We start from the raw sequence: 18065 nt of genomic DNA on the forward strand, positions 1-18065 counted from the left end.
AAGCACTTGACTGCTAACCAGAAGACTGGCGGTTCAAACCCACCAACCACTCCTCGGAAGAAGGTTGGGCAATCCTACTTCTGTAGTGATACTGCCTCGGAAACCCAAGGAGGGGTCGCTATGAGTCGGGGCCGACTCAACGGCACATAACAACAACAACATTATATTAAAAAAAAAAAAAAGTCTATTAACATACAAGATAAATAAATAATTGGCTGGGCAGCCATCCATGTGAAAACAAATTAAAATCCCTATTTTATATCACACACAATATAAACTCCAGATACATTTTTAAATAGTGCTAAAACAGAACTTAAACACACTTGATGAAAACACATGTATTTTAAAATTTTTTGATGACTCTAGTAGTCAGGATTCTTGGTTCTAAACAACAGAAACCAGCTTCGGTTCATTTAGACAGAAATGGACTTCATTGGTGGGCAGGCAATCCAATAGCTGAATGAGTGGGTGGGAAGGCTCGAGAACCAGCTGCAGAAAATGGCAAAAACCTAAAGTTCACCTTAAATGGGACATGAAAGGGAAGCAGCATCACGGAAAAGAGTGACAAAGGAGCTGTGTCTAAGTTTATAAAAACCGAACTCGCTGCCCTCGAGTCGAATCCGACTCACAGCGACCCCTCCTTGGGTTTCCGAGGTGGTATCTCTATGGAAGTAGATTGCCCAGTCTTCCTTCCGAGGAGTGGCTGGTGGGTTTGAATTGTCGGCCTTCTGGTTAGCAGTCAAATGCCTTAGGTACGCCACCAGAGCTGCCAAGTTTATAAAGAAGTCCTAGAAAACGGCCGGAAAAAAATTTGTTACAAGCACGTTGGAAGGTGATTTTTGCCTACCCTCTGATCTGGTAAGGTCCACCTCTTACTAGATCCAGGAGAAATACTCACACTTGTGCCTAAGGAGATAGGACTAAGTGGGTGTTGCAATCTTGTCTGCAGTTCTGAGAACTTGCAGTCAACCTAAACATTCATCAAGAGTGGAAGAGATAAAATGGAACGTTGAATAGCTGGTGTAAAGAATGTGATACCGTAGATAGATCTCCAAGTCTTACTGACAGGGAGAAAGCGAACTGCACAACAGGATGTATGCTATTACGTCATTTCCATAAGGAGACACAGACCTTGCCTGCAAATTAATTTAAGATTTGGAGGGGCTGGAATGGAGAGAGAGAAAGATTTCAGTTTTATCTGGAATGTCCTTTTTTTTTTTTTTTAAGATAATACTTACGCATTTAAAAATAAAAAAGAGCATGTCCCACAGAGCCTTGCATGGTATGGCCCTCTGCCTGCCTCTTTGTTCATCCTTATCTGACATCACGTTCCTCCCAGCTCTGAGCTTTCAGCCAGACTTGCTTCTCTGTCCCACAGGACCTCTCCACAGGTTGCTCCCCCGTCTAGAATCTTGCCTCTCTCCTTCCCAGGTTTACATTACTTACCAATTCCTTTAGATCTCGGTCTCAAAGTCATTTCCTTAAGAAAGCCTTCTCAGGGCCTCTGGCCCATGCTTCAGAGAGCTTACCTTTGATTGTAATGACATATGATCCATGTGATTATTAATTCCTGCTCTATGAGAGAGCAATGGCATCACATTTGCCCCTCATTGTGTCTGGTCACCTCACTCCATGCCCAGCACAGAGCACACCCAGTAACTAGGTGATGGAAGCATTAGAGACTAAGGGTACACAAAGCTGACTCTGCCCTTTCCTAAAGCCAGTGAGTGCATCCTGGGTCCTCAAATTCCTCACACCTACAACTGAGCTCACTGTCAGGTCCCTACTACCTGCAGCCTCCTCCGAGGTCCCCTACTGGGCTCAAAACCCTGAGACTTTAATTCTCCAGTCTTCATATTCAACCCTTCTCTTAGCCTGCAGTCTCCTCTCCAGACCCACAGCCACCTGCCTAATCCAAACCACCAGCCTCCTCCCCTAGCCTGCTGCAAGAGCTGTTAACCTACCCGGTCTTCCCTGATCCGCTTTGGTGCCTGAGCAAGCCACTCTCCATCTACTTCCCAGGGCCACTGACTTCAAAGTAGGATGTGGCTGTGAAACACGATGGATCTGCCTGCCACTCAGCGTGCTGGTAGTTACTGCTCCAGCCTCTGGCTTGGCTGTCAAGGACCCAACTGTCCTGGTTTGTCCAGGGGTTGCTAGGATGCAGGGCTCTCAGTGCTCAGTTTGGGAGAGTCCTGGGCAAACTGGGATGACTCGGTCAGCCTTCCTCCCTCCCTGCTGGCCTGTGATTCCCATGAGGGCAGGAATCATGTTGGTCTTACTCACTGTCATAGGCCCAATGCCTAGCTGAGCAAAGACGCAAAAAGTTTTATTGTTATCTTGTGGAGTTTAAGTGCAGTGATGGTGTGGCACTCCCCTTTGTGGGCCCAGCAGCTCACACGGGGCCCAGCGCCCCATGGGTGTCCAAGTACCAGTTTTGCAGATAAGGAACTGTTCACCAGATTGCTGTTACCAAAACTGCTTTCCTGAGTCAGCTAAACCTGACCTCCAGCTGGGGCTCCAACCCCTCTGAAAGGAAACACTCCATATAGGCTGCAAGGCCTCTGGCAACTGAATGTGTGCAAATCCCTCGTCCTCTGGATGAGCTCACTGTTTCCAGAGCTTTCACAGCTATACACAGAGTCCACAAAACCTGACCCACTGCCAAGTCATTCCAACTCAGCAATTCTATAGGACAGAGCAGAACTACCCCACAGGGTTTTCAAGGCTGTAATCTTTATGGTAACAGACTGCCACATCGATCTTGTGCCAATCCACTATTGGGGTCAAACACCCGACCTCTCGGTTAGCAGCTGAGTGATTAACCACTGCACCACTAGGGTTCCTTGACTGACTCCACAAGCCATCTGTAATATCCCTTCCCTCAATGGAGCAGTGGTACCTGGCTATGCATGAAAACGTCTGCCTTGGAGTCAGACTCCCAAGGTCAAATGTGAACACCATCATGTACTGGCTGTGAGACATTGAACTAGTCACTGCTTTGAGCCTCTGCTTCTCTATCTGTGGAAAAAAAAAAAAAAAAAAAGAGTTCACTCCTGCTCTTCTAGCCCACACCACAGCTGTGAATGTCAAATAATATGTGCCAAAAAAAAAAAACCCAAAACTCACTGCCATCAAGTCAAATCTGACTCATAGCAGCCCCTCCTTGGGTTTCTCAGGTGGTATCTCTATGGAGGTAGATTGCCCAGTCTTCTTTCCAAGGGAGTGGCTGGTGGGTTTGAACCACTAGCCTTCTGGTTAGCAGTCAAATGCCTTAGGTATTACGCCACCAGAGCTCCCTATGTGCAGCACTGTGTAAATGTTAAAAGGCTGTCCCCAGATTTTATGCTTATAATCCCATCTTTCCTCACCCATGCAATGCAACCAACATAGATTTATTTTCCTGTTCCAAAGAAACCTAGGCTAAGGGCCAGAGACCTCTTGGAAGCAAAAGGAGATTGGAGTCTTCCAGAACTGAGTGAGGCTGCAGAGGTGGGAGGCACCAGGTTTTTCCTGGGACCCGAGGGAAGGATCAGTGTTTCCGCTGTAAGCTATTGGAAAACAACAAACTCAACTCACTGCCATCGAGTCGATGCCAACCCAGTGGGTTTCCGAGGCAGTAAATCTTTTCAGAAGTAGGTCGCCTCAGCTTCCTTCTGTGGAGCAGGCGGTGGGTTTGAACCACTGACCTTCTGGTTAGCAGCCAAGTGCCTTATCCACCACCCTACCAGAGCTCCTTACACTATTAGGAGAACCTGTGAATTCTCCAAGAGTTGGGACCCTATTTCGCCCATCTGTTATCCAGCCCCAGGATGTAGAGCTGATCGGTGGAAGATCTGGGCCATACCCTGTCTTTGCACAAATTGTTTCCAGCATCTGACCGCCTTCCACAAATAATTCCCAGGTGGCTCTATCTCCTGGGAACTCCTTTGTCCTTTTAATACTCAAGTGTCTACATGAAACAAAGGTTGTCTGTGTTACTGCAGCCCAGAAAAAAAAGAAAAAAAGTCTGGACAGATTTTTATCCGATTGGAAACGCATCATGGGGATGCCTGGCCTTAAACTGCCAACTATGTGGTACATACGAAATTAACCTTACATCTGGCAGTTTGCTTCCAAAAGGTCACAGCCATGAAAACGCTGTGGAACATAGTTCTACTCTGACACACACAGCGGTCACCTGAGGCAAGATCTTGACTGGACAGTAACTGAAAATACCGTTGTTACTTCCTTGAGGCATTTAACACCTGTGTCATCAGACCTTTAAAAAAAGGAAAGAAATGAACTTTAGAGGCCATAGGAGATGTGTCAAGGAGTTAGGTTGTGGCCTTCCAAGACGTGCACCTGACACTGTGAGTCCGTGTAGCTGCCTGTGGGGAGACAGGTGGCCTATATATGAGACCACAACGCCCAAAGATAACAAACTGGCTGCAAAGAGGAGCCGAAATCAGACACTCAGAGTGTTTCAAAAGAAGAGTCCTGTTTGTTCCCCGGGTTTATGGCCTCCAGCTGAGAGCTGGTGGAAGACACTAGTTAGTCTGTTCTTTATTTTCATTGGAAAGTTACAGGGTTACTTATCAACAAAAGACAGTCCAGGGCAGAGATATCCAGTGGTTTCTATGTACAGGCCCATCCCTGGGGTCCACACCCCCACAGGGGCCTCAGACTCTGAGGTCTCTCTGGACCCCCTTCCCAGGCCTCCAGGAGCCAAGCACACCGACACTGGGAACAAACACCAGCCTGACCTCAGCACCCGCCTTCACGTCAAAGGGCAGCAGCTGCTGGTGCGGAGCTTCTGGCCGGTGGGTTAGGGGCCTCTCTGCAGGCAGGCTCTCAGACACTCCTAGGACTTGTTCCTGCTCTGGCTTTCCTTTCTTCCAAATTGTCATTTTAACACTGAGGCGTCCCAGCCTCCCATCCCGGAGGGGAAGGGTTTGCTCTGTTGCCTTTTCTTGTGTCTTTGTTTCTGTATAAAAACAATACTCTTGATTGGACCATTTTTTGCCCAAGAAATAAAGATGGCTCAGCAGGTACAGTTCTCCTGGTCGATCTGCTTCCGGCAGGGTTCCATGGTGACAGCGACGCCCACCCCACTCCGGCCAGACGTCATGCGGGTCACCTCGCTCCAGGTGTCCGTGTCTGGGTCATAACACTCCACACTGTCCAGAAACGTGTGACCATCATAGCCTCCTGCAGGGAGAACAGGGGGACAGTGATGGGTCACATGCCCTCAGGGGACCAGCAAAGTGGAAAAGCGAGGCTGGCCCTGGAAGAGGGGGTGAATCAGGTGTCTCTGTCCCCCAGCCCCACCCCGGGCCTCACCGAGGACGTAGATCTTCCCCTGGTGCACGGTAATCCCTAGGGCACTCCGCCGATGCTTCATGGGGGCTGCAAAGGTCCACGTTTCTGTCTCCACGTCGTAGCGCTCCACACTGTTCAGCTGGTCCTGACCGTCGTAGCCCCCCGCGGCGTAGATACAGTTGTGCAGGACACAAACTCCTAAACCGCACCATGCAGAGAGGGTGACGCTGGGGCCTGGTCTGGGGCCATAGCCACCACCTCCCGGGGCGAGCCCTCCCCTCTCCTGAGGGACCCTTCAGAAGCAAAGCCAAGACAAAAGGAGCCTGGACTCTGTCAGAATCTAGCTCTCTGGTGTGGGTGACAGGGTTCAGGCCTCACCCAGTTTCACCTGAGGTGGGAGGCGTTCGAGGCCCCCCCCGCTGTTCCCTGCAGCACCCCCTGTACCTGCCCCACTTCGGATGGTGTTCATGGGTGTGATCATCCGCCACTCGTTCCTCTCTGGGTAATAACACTCGGCTGAATTGAGGCGGTTTGTCCCGTCAAATCCTCCAACAGCATAGAGCAGACGGTTGAGGACAGCCACTCCCACCCCAATCCTCCGCGTCAACATGGGGGCCACCAAGTGCCACTCATCTCGCTCCGGCTCATACCTGCAAGGGCAGAATGACAGCAACGAGGGTGAAGACCACAAGCATGAGCTGACCCTCCTGGGGCTCTTTATGCACTTGAATTCTTTTGTTTTTTAAATTTTTTAAATTGTGATTTGGGTGAAAATTTACAGAGCAAATTCACTTTCCATACAGCAGTTTACATACACTTTGCCTCATGACATTGACCACAGTTTACCACAATGCAACAACTCCCCTCCCACTTCCTCCTGATAGTTACCTCTTCCCTGTGTCCATCCCTCCATGCACTCCTGCCCCTTGAGCTGTCTCCCTGTGCAAAAACAGCCCTTGTATTCTCCCATGATTGATCTCTCCAAGGAGTGTATCTCCCTCAGGTAAATGTTTAACTCCTCTGCCTGTCTTTTGTTTGGCTGGAAGCCACAGGCATGGGTTCAATTCCAGACCTGAAGGGCAGCTAGGGACCATAGTCTCAGTGGTTCCACCAGGCTATATCAGACTTGCAAACCTGGTCCCCCCCCCTCTTTTTTTCCCCCAAAATGATTTTGAGTTTTGTTCCACATTGTTCTTTCTCTATATCCAGGATCTCCTACATAGATCCCCTTCCAAGTGGTTGACAGTGGTAGCCGGGCACCATCTAGATCTTCTGATCTCATGGCCGTATAGGCTGCAGATCGCATCGTGTACCAGTCAGTCTCTAGGACTAATTCTTTCCATGAATCTTTGGTTTTCTTCATTCTTCTTTGCTCTGGACGAGGAGAGACCCATCACTGCATCTAGATGGCTGCTTGCAAGCAAAGATCCCAGTCGCTACTCACCAAAGTAGGAGGTGGAACAATGTTTTGTGTACCGTTACGCCAATTGAGCTTGATGTCCCCTGTTTATGCACTTGAATTCTTTAATCCTCCTGACTTTCTACAAGGTAGAAGTGATCAGGGGCCCATTTTCTAGGTGGGAATACTGAAGTTCACAGCCATCATCTGTGCAAGGCCACACCCACATCTCTTGGGCCCCCAGGGACTCAATACCAACACTGCCAGCCCTGTGCTGAGTGTTATGGGCACGACCTCACAGCAGTCCACCCCCCACCAATGGAGTCACCGTGTAAATGGCAGAGCTGGGGTTCAACCCAGTGCTCTATGACTGCAGAACTTCCCAGTCTAATGAGCAGGGTTTGGCCCAGGGCAGCATCTCGATGTGATGCTCAATGATGCACAGCCCTGTTCACACCTGTGCTCTGGCGTAATTATTACCAGTGCTCGTCCTTCTCCTAAGTGGTCTGCTTACAGGGCTTTATCATCCATCATCCTCTTTATAGACCGCTTATGTTAGACGCCCCTGGGCACTTATTTAAAATTCCCCTTCCCCAGATCACTGGCACCCCTAGCAGTGGGCCAGGAATCTGCTTTGTTTTAACAAGTTCTCCAGGTAAGAACTATGTCCTCAGCCACACTTCAGGGAAAAGGAGAAGGCAGAAACTAAGCTACAAAGGGCCAAAGGCCCTACATGCCTGGCCTGTATAAATCCAGAGTTACCACGTACAGCTGTGCAGGTTGTGCAGTGCTCAATGTACCATGTCCAAAGGGACACTTACCACATCAAAGATCTCACATCTGCTTATTATGACAGCTTGAGGACAGAAAGCAGTGAAATGTCATGTTTCACCAAAATTCACATATTACTACACTATGGATGGGACTCTTCAAATCTGCACAAAGGAGCCATGTAAGTTTGTGACAGCCCTAGCCCTGAACACATCGTACAAAGTCACTGATCATAAATCTTCCATGAGTTCAATTTCCATCTTGAGGCTTCCACTCACCAAAGGCAGGGAGCAGAGATGAGCACTCGACAACAGCGAGAGTCCCTGGACCTCAACGGCTTGGGGCCTGCCACAGCGGAACCCTCAGAACCCCACCCCTACCACTCACCTCTCCACGCTGTTGTGGTGGATGCAGCCGTGGGAGCCGCCCACAGCATAGATGTGCCCATCAATGACGCCGACTCCAATGCGGTTGCGTGGCACAGTCATGGGGGCGCAAGGTGACCACTGGTTGGTCATGGGGTTGTAGCAGTCCAGGGCACTGGAGTCGGTGTTGCCGTCGGGTGAGTTGTTCCGGCCGCCCACAGCATACAACAGCCCGCCCACCACACAGCCTGCCAGGCCGCTCCGTGGCACCTGCAGGTCTGCCAACCGGAGCCACGTGCCATCACTGGGATTGTAGGCCTCCAGGTAGCTGAGTGACTGGCGGAAGTAGCCGCCGGCTGTGTAGATGAGCCGGCCTACCTTGGGCGCCCGGCAGGGCATCACTTGCGTGGGCTTGTGCAGCGTGAGCTCTTGGAAGATCTTGACCAGGTAGTCCTTGCAGCGGGAGTCTGACTGCAGGATCTCACATTTCTGCAGCTGCATCTGCAGGAAGTGGGGGGTGAGCGAGTGGCAGCGCACAGCCCGCAGCAGGGCCTGCACGTAGAAGCGCCGCTGCTCGCAGTCGTACTTGACCCAGTTGATGCAGGCGTGGAAGACCTCGGACTCGCAGCGCACGTTTAGATCGTCCCGGCTGATGAGTGTCACCAGCTGGCAGTGGGACAGGTTGAAGAACTCTTCTTGCTTGGCCACCTGCAGAGGGCATTAGTGAGACAAGCTGATTCCTGGTCCCTCCCCCACCCCTCAGCCATGTGTGAACAGTATGATCTTGGACGAGGCCCTCAACCTGCCTCTGACAGACTCAGTTTCCTCATCCGTAAAATGGAGATTCAAACAGTATGAAGATTCAAATGAGTCAATACTGTGTGCCAAGCACATAAGGTCCCTAAGTGGCACAAATGGTTTGCATTTGACTCTAACGGAGAGACCGGCAGTTCAAACCCCCCAGCAGTGCTGCAGAAGAAAGGCCCGGTGAAGGCTTCCTTAAAGATAACAACCAAGAAAACCCTTTGGAGCATTCTATTCTGTAACACAGGGGGTCACCATGCAAATCCACTCAAGGCAATGGGTTATTTTATTTTTATTTGCCAGGCATGTAGTAGAAGCTTTGGTGGCATAGTGCCTAGGCACGTGACTGCTAACCAGAAGCCTGGTGGTTCAAACCCACCAGTCACTCCTCGGAAGGAAGACTGGGCAACCTACTTCCATAGAGATACTGCCTTGGAAACCCAAGGAGGGGTCACTATGAGTCGGAATCAACTCAATGACAGTGAGTTTGGTTTTGGTTTAGGCCTGCGGTATGCACTCAGGTAAATGGGTGAAGACACAATGTACTGTGCACCTTTTTTTGTACATTTGGTTTTTGGACTATAAGAATACCTTGCTTTTTCTTATCTATTGATGAAATCACATTTTTAAAAAGAGCAGATTGACTAATAAGGAAAACGTAACAGCAATGGAAACCAGCCTAGGTTGCAATTGTAGCCCCACCACTTTCTAGGCGTGGGACTGTGAGCAAATTTCTGAAACTCTCTGGAATGAGGATATCATTGACCCCAGTGGGTCCCAGGCATTGGAAGAGGCCTTAGAAGGTTTAGAGGAAGGCACTGTAAAGCTTGGGACTTCCTGAAGCTTAGCACCTTGGGCCCTGGCCACCTGGCCCAGTCTCGGAGTGGTAATTCCTCATTGGATGTCTGGGAAGAGCCAATGAGTTAAAGGATGTACAAGGAGAGCTGGCACACAGCAAGTGCTGAACAAATACTTATTAACACTAGTATCTCAAGTGTGACACTGGTGGGTATTGTCACACAGGAATTGGAGCTCTTGTAAAAAGTGACTTTTTAAGATATTTCAGTTGACAACTTCCTCCACTTAAAAATGAAAACAAAAGACAACGTTAAGAATGGACTGAAGGAAAAAAAAAACAACCCACATCTACGGGTCAGACTTGCAGTCTGCAGCAGGTCAAGGGTGTTTAATAAAGATCTGCTGACAGAATGAATGGCCTGCCCTGCTCAGCACACCCCAGGGCTGGGCTGCTGTCACGTCCACTGCACTGACTCCACCCTTGACCTCTGAGAAACCACGGAGCCCAGGGACCTGTGTAGCTCTCCCTTTCCTCAGCCATTTCCCAGTCTCCCAGATGTGTGGACTAGACGCTCAGAACCCCATATCTCTCCAGTTGCATAATTCAACTCCTCATGTCCTAAGGGGAGACATGATGACCTCTCCACGGCCTGTCACTAGTCCTTCCCCTGCCACTGCCCCAGCCCTGGATCTATGCTCCCTCCTCCGTGCTCACCTCCCCGAAATGCATGTAGATGTACTCGCGGGCGCGTTGATGCAGCTCGGCACAGCCGATTTGCTCGGCAAAGTTGGCAATGCCAATGGCGTTGCTGGGGTCCAGCTGTTGCACCAGGAAGTCACTGCAGGCGCGGACAACGCTGTCGATCTGGTACATGACGGCCCCGTTCATGACGTGGAGCACGCACTTTTCGCCCATGGAGATAGAGGCCGTGTAGGCAAACTCGATGAGGCGCTCCATGACCTTGGGGTGGATGCCCTCGATGGATACCACTTCCATGCCCTGCTCTCGCAGCCCGTTGGTGAACATGGCCTTGAAGACAGGGCTGGACGAGGCCAGCACCACCTTGTGGGCCATGAATTGGGCGGCTGGTGCGTCCTCATACTTGACCTGCAGCGTGACATCACACAACTGCTGGCTGAGCCGCAGCTCGTTCATGATGCTGAAGGCCTGCTTGGTGTGGTCCTCCAGCGTGTAGCTGAAGGTGCGGTTGCCATGCTGGGAGGGCGTCACCTCGGCCTTACACTCGGTAGAGGCGTACATCACCACGTCCCCTGCCCCCTCAGGGCGCTGTGACTGCAGGGGCAGGAATCGACTAGGGGCCCCAGCCCTGCTAGGCCTGGGTGCTGGCTGCATGGGGCTCCAGACGACAAAGGACAGCACCACCACTGGCACTCAGGGGCCTGGAGGAGGAGAGCAGAGGGCTGGGGGCAGGGCCTGGGGCTGGGCCAACGCCTGCCAGGCCTCCCTTTGTAAGATAAAGCCATTCTCAGATTAGTTTTCCTTTCCAAACAAACAGGATAGAGGGGCATCTATTCCAGCTCCCTAACTGTCCCCAAACTTACCAGCCCAAGAGCCCACTTTAAAACACCAGTCAGGCCATGCCCCTCCCCTGCTCAGAATCCTTTAACAACTTCCAAGGCACTAAGAATGAAACCTAACTTCTCAGAGGCCTGTGAGGTCCTCCGCAGTCAGCCCTTGCCCCACTTCCCTTTGCTCACTCTTTTCCAGTCTTGCAGAATACCTTTCCTAGAGCATGCCAAGATCATTCCTTTCTTTATTCACCTCACAAACACTTATGGACCAGCTACTTTGGGCTGGGATGGTGTAGGCACTGGGGACATAGCAGTGAGCAAGACAGACAATGCCCTGCTGAGCTAACGTCTGGGGAGGAAAGAACCATAAACCCAGTAAGTAAAACCAGAGCAGAAACCTGGAGAATTGGGCAAGAAGAGCAGAGCCGCCCGGAGTGTGGTGGGAAACCAGGAGGGGGGTTTGCATAAAGCCTCAGGACCCATGGCACCAGGTGTGAGTGGCATTTTGAAACGTCCCCACACCTGGAGAAGTGGGGGATCAGATGGGCAAGGGGCTCCCAGGTTTCTCCTCCTCATGGACAACTCAGAGTCACCTCCTCCCTGATTCATTTTCATCGCAGCAATTGTCAGGAACAGAAAGGATCCCCTTGGCCTGTTGAAAAAGTGGCCATCCTTCTCACACAGCCTCAGGGCTCCACAGGCAGGGGGTCCCTGTCTAGGTCACGGCTGTGGCCCTCCACCCGCCTCCTTGCGCCTCCCCCACGTTCTGACCAGGGCCTGGCACCACGCAGGGCTCAGTAAACGTGGGGCTGGCTAGCTGCCCACCCTACTGCGCTCTCTTCCACCCGGACCCAAGGCGCGGCTTGGCTCCCTCTCCCGTGCCGAAGTCCCGAGCCTGCCTCTCTGCCTTTGACCAATTGGTCAACGGTGCCCCCAGGCCACCGAGCACTCCCCCAACGAAGCGACAAGTGGGGACTGCGCATGCCCCGCATGGGCCGTCACCACCGCTTGGAGAAGGCAGGAAGTGACCCCGCCGCGGACTCTCGCCTGCCAGCCCCAGAACGCTGACCAAGCCCCCCCAACGCCGCGGGGTCCCCGCGTCTTCGTGCGTGCTGCAGTCCTTGGGCCTCGCGTCCGGCTTCCGTCCCTCCTGGGCTACCCGCAGAATGCGCGGTCCAACAAAAGGATCCCACCCGGGGCGCGCCTCCTGGCGGTCCGGGACCTCGCAGAATTCCGAGGCGCCCGGGCCAGCGACACCCCGCTCCCTGGCCCTCAGGCACAGTTGCCAGGGCGCTCGCAGCCCGCTGGATCTGCAGCCTGGGCGCAGGCCGCCTCACTCACCCCGCCATGGCCGCGCTCGGGCTCCGCCTCCGCCGCCTGGGCCCGGGCGCCTCCATCGCCGCGCCGGGGGGGAGACGCGGAGCGCGCAGGTCACCATGACTAAGCAGAGCCGGGGCCCGCCCTGTCAGAATAAAAGTCCCCGCAGCCCGGGCCTCCGGCGGCGCCGCAGCAACGCCACAGGGGCCGCCCCCGCCCGCGGTCGCCAAGCTGCACCGCCCCTGCGCGGAAGCCACGGCGCCCGCCATTACGGTGTGCCGCAGCAGGGAGGGGTCCTTGCCGCCGCCACTCGCGCGGCCGGAGCCGCCAGGAATCACTGCCAGAGTTCGAGGCCCGGCGCGCCTCCGTCGGCACCAAGGACCCCGTGGTCACCTCTCCCCGCCGTAGTCACCTCGTTGCCTCCGTAGCTCTCGTTTAAGGGTGGGGATGCCTGGGTCCCCGCGGCAGTTCCGGGCACGTTGGTGCCACTCGCGTGCGGCGCTTCCGGGAAGCCGGAGGGGCAGCGGCCCAGCGGGGGCGGCTCCTACCTGGCCTCCGCCGTCGGGGATCCACGGGCGCCTCTGTCGTCGTGGATCCTCGGCTCCCGGGCAGCACGGCCTCGGGGTCGCGACACCCGGGAAGGAGGCGGAGAGAGGGCGGGGAGGGCGCGGCGGGGAAGGAGCCGCGATTCCCCGCCCTTCCCTCAGGTGCAGGGCGCCGGTCGGGGGGTAGTGGGGCTCCGGGCAGGCCAGGACCGATCCCCCTGCACGCTGTGCCTCCATCCTCCGGAGTTCGTCGCCAGAGCGTCTCAGCGCAGGGCTCCTCTCCACAACCCGCCCCTCTCCCTCTGCAAGCACTCTGCGCACACCTAGCGTTCTGGCGCACGCAGGATTCCGCTAGAATTCCTGCACAGTTCGGTTTTTGTTGTCTTTGTTATCTCCCATTAAGAGGCGCATGGAGCTCGCCTGTGGGAGTTCGAACCCCACCTCTGCCTCTTGCTAGAGTTTAATTTCCTCCCTTAAAAAGGTAAAATAAGGAGCTCTGGTGGCGCAGTGGTTAAGGTATTCGACTGCTAACCAAAAGGTCGGATTCCAACCAGTCAGCCACTTCCCCGGGCGGAAGATGAGGAAGATTTGTTATGTGCGGTGGAGTCGGACCGACTCACAGCGACCCCTCCCTTGGATTTCCGAGGCGGTATCTCTATGGAAATAGATTGTCCAACCTTCCTTCCCTGGAGTGGCTGGTGGGTTTGAACCTCTAGCCTCCTAGTTAGCAGTCAAGTGCCTTAGGCACTACGCTACCAGAGCTCCCTATAAAAATTTAAAGGCTTGGAAAACTCTACGGAATAATTCTACTCTGTCTTAGAGGGTTGAGATGTGTCCCAGTCTATGGCAGTGGATTTGTTTCGAGTGGGACCTGCTAGGTTGTAGCAAGAACTAAATGCAAGCCTAGCGCCTAATACAAAAGAACAATTGTTATTTTTCATGGCAGGAGTTACTGATTTGCCTTTTACGCCGTTTATGGTATACATTGTTAAATAAATGTATTTAAGTTTGATTTAAGAGGAGTCCATCTAAATGGGAAACTAAGTATTAGAAGGGGATGAAGGTTTGAGAGATTCTGGGCTGAAGACATACTGGTCTAAGAAAGAATTCTACAAGCCTTCAGAGGCTGGGATTAAACTGTCACTTTCTTTGTGTGAAACTGCCTCTCCTGACCTTTCAGAGGGGGTCTGTTTCATAGCCGGGGAATATTCTGAGTAGCCCAGGCTGTGAAGAAACTCACCCTCCTTGCACGTGCCCAAAGGCAGCCCTTCCTATCTCAAAATCAAACCTACACATCCTGTGACCTAGTGGTTCCACTTATAGGGATTTATCCAGGAAACAATGGCACTCTTGCAGGAAGATATATTGCAACACTGTGCAGAGTGAGGATTGGACTCATCCCAAACAGTGCCTCCATAGGGGCATGGCTTAGTAAGCGGTGGGATGCTGTGAAATACTATGTTGTTCTTATTTGCCATCGAGTCGGCCCCGACTCATAGCGACCCCTCCTTGGGTTTCCGAGGCAGTATCTACAGAAGTAGATTGCCCCATCTTCGTTCTGAGGAGTGGCTGGTGGGTTTGAACCGCCATCCTCCTGGTTAGCAGTCAAGTGCTTTAGGCACTATGCTACCAGAGCTCCTGTGAAATACTATACAACCCGTTAAAAGGACCAAGATATTTACTCTATGAATGACCTCAATTTAATAATAAGGATAAAGGAGTAAGACAGAACAAAATGTGCAGATGTGCAACAATTTCCAAGACATACTGTTAAGTGAGCAAAACTCATTTTAGCTCATGTATTCGGAGATAAAATTTGACAGCAGTGAGTTTGAGTTTTTTGGTTTAGTTGCAGATAGCCCTGGAAGTTTCCCAAGACTGCCTCCAGGAAAAAGAACTGGGTGTTAATATTATCTTCAGTTTTCTAAAATGTGAATAAATCAATAAATCCCCGACCATCACACCAACAAACAACCGAACAATGGGGTGAGGTGTCCAGGGAGGCCTCAGATTCCCTTAGAAGTTAAGAGGAGCTTCCAGGCTAGGGGTGCCAGGACAAGGCGGTAATTGAGTCCAATCCTGGAACCATCCTAGATCTGTGCCCCCAAGCGTCTGCGTGCTTAGGTGTTTTACGAAATAGGTAAGTTTTCTCAGGCGTGTAGCCTGCAGGGCCTGTCTGGGTATGGCCCGCGGAGCGGGCCTCCAAAGACACCGCCACCTGACTGCAGTTCTGAAGCCTCCCGCCAGGTGGTGCATCACAGTGCAAACCCGTCGCGTTCGCCCCCGCCCCCACCTCCGCGACAACTCTGGGGTCAGGAATGCGCCTTGGGACGTGCTGGGGCTGCGCGCCTGGAGCCTTTTATGGGCACAAAGGGGCCCAGCCACGAATGCAGACCCCTGTGTGTGAGGGGGCTGGTGTCCGTCTGGAAAGCATCCGGAGGAGCCAGACACTAGACCTGAGGCCCCCTGGTCCTGGGAGCTTGACAACCTGTGCCGGGATCCTGGCTCAAACACCAGGGCAACACACTCAACTGTTTGGAACCTCGGTTTTCTCATCTGTCAAAAGGAGGTGACAAAACCTACCTTGCAAGGTTGCCATAAAGGTGAGAAAAAATGTGTGTCCTCAGACCTAGGACTGTAGGATTGTAAGCTGGTACAATAAATTGTAATTGCTAATCATTTTAAATTTGTTTTTATTATTTCTTGTAATTAAGGATTGACACAGCACTCAAATAAATTTTGTGCTTAGGCAAGATTATCCCAAATTTGGGGTGCCCTGTCCCTGGCTTCCTTACTTCTAAACTAGGGGGTCATCCTTGACTTCTTTCTTTCCCTCACCCCACACACAGTTTCTCAGTAATTCAGTTCACTGACTCCATAATCTACCCAGCACCCACCTAGTCTGAATCTGCTTGGTGTCCCCATCATGGCTTCCATGGGCCAGTCCTATCACCTGGTCCCCCACAGTCTGCCCCCACAGCAGCCACAGGGAGCCCGTTAACACCTGAGTCAGAACCCTCTAGAGCTCCCATCTCACAGCAAAACCAGAGTTCTTCCCTCCCCCGCATGGTGCCCTAGCCAATCGGCTTGTCAGCTCCCCACCCATGTCTCCTCCTGGTCTCCCCCTTCATCACTCTGCTTCAGACACATCAGGATCCTTGCTTTTCATTGAACACACTAGCCCCAGGGCCTTTGCACCTGCAGCTCTGGCCTCCTGAAAATACTCCTCCTTCAGCTGACCACCATTCCTGACACCATCATTGTATTGTCATTGAAAATATCTCCTCTATTTTTTCACAATTACTGTCTGAGTCCCTGACCAGAACTTCAGTTCAACAAGGGCAGGTTGTTGTCTGTTCTGTTCACTGTTGTATCCTAGTGCCTAATATAGAGCTCAGCCCGCACTAGGCACTCAGTAAAAGGGATTTTGTTTCAATTAATGTATTAACCTTGTGTCTTCTCTTGGCTGCATGGCCTACAAATTGTTTTATTTAAAACAATCAAGTCTGTAAAACAGGTTTTGGGGAAGTCAAGGGTAGGCCCGTGTGCGTCAGTCAGCAGCAGGGGCAGGCACCAGGGCCTGGGCCGCCATGGGTGCACCGGGGCTGCCAGTGAAGCCGCTGGTGTCCAGTCCTTCCCGTCGGGGCGACAAGCGCTCAGAGCGGCTGGAGCTGCCATCCGTGCCTGGAGGTAGCCATTGGCGTAGGCCACCTGAAGCCTCAGCCTCGCTCCCAGGCGGCCTGGAACCGCCCTGGCCTAGGCCACATGGACGACGGCCGCAGCAGACGAGGCGCAGCAGTGCGTGGCGCAGGTCGCGGTTGGTGAGCGTGTAGATAATGGGGTTTAGAAGCGAATTGGCCATGGCCAAGCCTAGGAAGGGATCGGCCTGCAGGAGCACTGGGCAGGCGCGCGCCGGGCACGCCACGTCGAGCAGCAACAGCAGGAAGAGGGGACCCCAGCATGCCATGAAGGCCAGGAGCACCACGCTGAGTGTGCGTAAGAGTGCCAGTGTGCGCGACGTGCGGCGTGCCCGGTGCGAGCTGCCTCCTCCAGCCCCAGGCCGCACCCGCAAGCGCCGCGCGTTGTCGCGCACCTGGCAGTAAATGCGCGCGTAGAGCGCCCAGATGGCGGCCAGGATGCCAACGAAGGCGAGCACGCAGAAGAGTATGTAGGCCTTGGCGTAGAGCGGTAGTACGGTGGAGCAGGAGTCCAAGCGGCCCAGGCAGTTCCAGCCGAGGGCTGGCAGGAGCCCGATGAGGAGAGACACGCCCCAGGCAGCGGCCGCCAGCGCCAACGTGCGCCCCCGACGAGCGGCTGGCGCGGGTCCCCGGTGCGCCATGGTGAGGTGGCGCTCGAGTGCGATGGCCAAGAGACTTAGCACGGACGCGGCGAGCGCCACGAAGACGCCGCCCTCGCGCGCGAACCAAAGCGCGGGCGACAGACGTAGTGTGAGCGGCCCCGACAGCAAGATGTTTGCGGCGTAGGCGGCGCCCGCCAGCAAGTCAGATAGTGTGAGACTGCCCAGGAGCAGGAACATGGGCGCGTGGAAGCGCGGGTGGCGCCCGAGCACGAACAAGACTGCCAAGTTCTCGAGTACGATGAGCGCGCACACAGCCAGGCAGACGACGGCGTCGGCGCGCAGTCCCGCGCCGGGCTGGTAGCGAGCACCGCGGAGCTTGCCGGTGTAGTTATAATGTAGGACGATGACTTCGCTCACCGGCGCCGGCCGCAGCAGCACGGGCTCCATGGGCTGCCTGCCCCAAGGCTGCGGAGAGGCCGGGCGCAGGTCAGGCCGGTCGACCCCCGCGCGCACCGTGCCCGCGGCCTGCGGTAGCGGGCATGGGCGCGCCTTTGCAGCCCTTAGAAAAGGGGCCCTAACTCCTGCCCACCACCCCCCCACACGCACTGGAACCAAGAGGGAGCTGGGAGTGGAAGGCGGGTGCCCATGGAGACAGACATACACAAGGGGGATAGGGTGGCACACAAAAGGACCACTAATAATTCACACACAACCCAAGATATCCAGAGGCATATTCTGTAATTAACAGATGACACACAAATTCAAGGACTCACACGCACAATCCAAAACGCACAGTCACACACCAAGGAAGCACACAAATGCTTTCCCCACGGAAGGACAGAGCAGCACAGAGAAAGAGAGACACACTCAGCTACTTGCAGATGAGGACAGTCACACAGGCCACCATTTCACCACTGTCACCCGCACCATAT

At 53.4% G+C, this 18065-nt stretch overlaps 2 protein-coding genes across 2 annotated transcripts; both read right to left on the reverse strand.

Moving 5' to 3' along the window:
* Window positions 1-5023: 5023 nt before the first annotated feature.
* Window positions 5024-10792, reverse strand: KEAP1 (kelch like ECH associated protein 1). Its single transcript, XM_007953576.2, has 5 exons — window positions 10154-10792; window positions 7859-8544; window positions 5746-5951; window positions 5323-5499; window positions 5024-5190 (listed from the first exon to the last, which is right to left on the reverse strand). Exons 1-5 carry the CDS (start codon window positions 10790-10792, stop codon window positions 5024-5026), a joined length of 1875 nt encoding a protein of 624 aa, XP_007951767.1.
* A 5591-nt stretch (window positions 10793-16383) lies between these two features.
* S1PR5 (sphingosine-1-phosphate receptor 5) lies at window positions 16384-17675 on the reverse strand. Its single transcript, XM_007953577.2, has one exon. The coding sequence runs from the start codon at window positions 17578-17580 to the stop codon at window positions 16384-16386; it is 1197 nt and encodes a 398-aa protein (XP_007951768.1). The 5' UTR covers window positions 17581-17675.
* Between the last annotated feature and the right edge of the window lie 390 nt (window positions 17676-18065).

This window comes from Orycteropus afer, unplaced genomic scaffold (assembly GCF_000298275.1).
Source record: "Orycteropus afer afer isolate SDZICR_OR568_19922 unplaced genomic scaffold, OryAfe1.0 scaffold00402, whole genome shotgun sequence".
Classification (NCBI taxonomy): Eukaryota; Metazoa; Chordata; class Mammalia; order Tubulidentata; family Orycteropodidae; genus Orycteropus; species Orycteropus afer.

Coding starts and splice junctions, on each gene's coding strand:
- KEAP1 (XM_007953576.2), bottom strand. CDS start 10,792: ATGCAGCCAGCACCCAGGCCTAGCAGGGCTGGGGCCCCTAGTCGATTC. Junction 8,545..10,153: donor TCTACATGCATTTCGGGGAG/GTGAGCACGGAG, acceptor TGCCCTCTGCAG/GTGGCCAAGCAAGAAGAGTT. Junction 5,500..5,745: donor CACCATCCGAAGTGGGGCAG/GTACAGGGGGTG, acceptor GGTGCGGTTTAG/GAGTTTGTGTCCTGCACAAC.
- S1PR5 (XM_007953577.2), bottom strand. CDS start 17,580: ATGGAGCCCGTGCTGCTGCGGCCGGCGCCGGTGAGCGAAGTCATCGTC.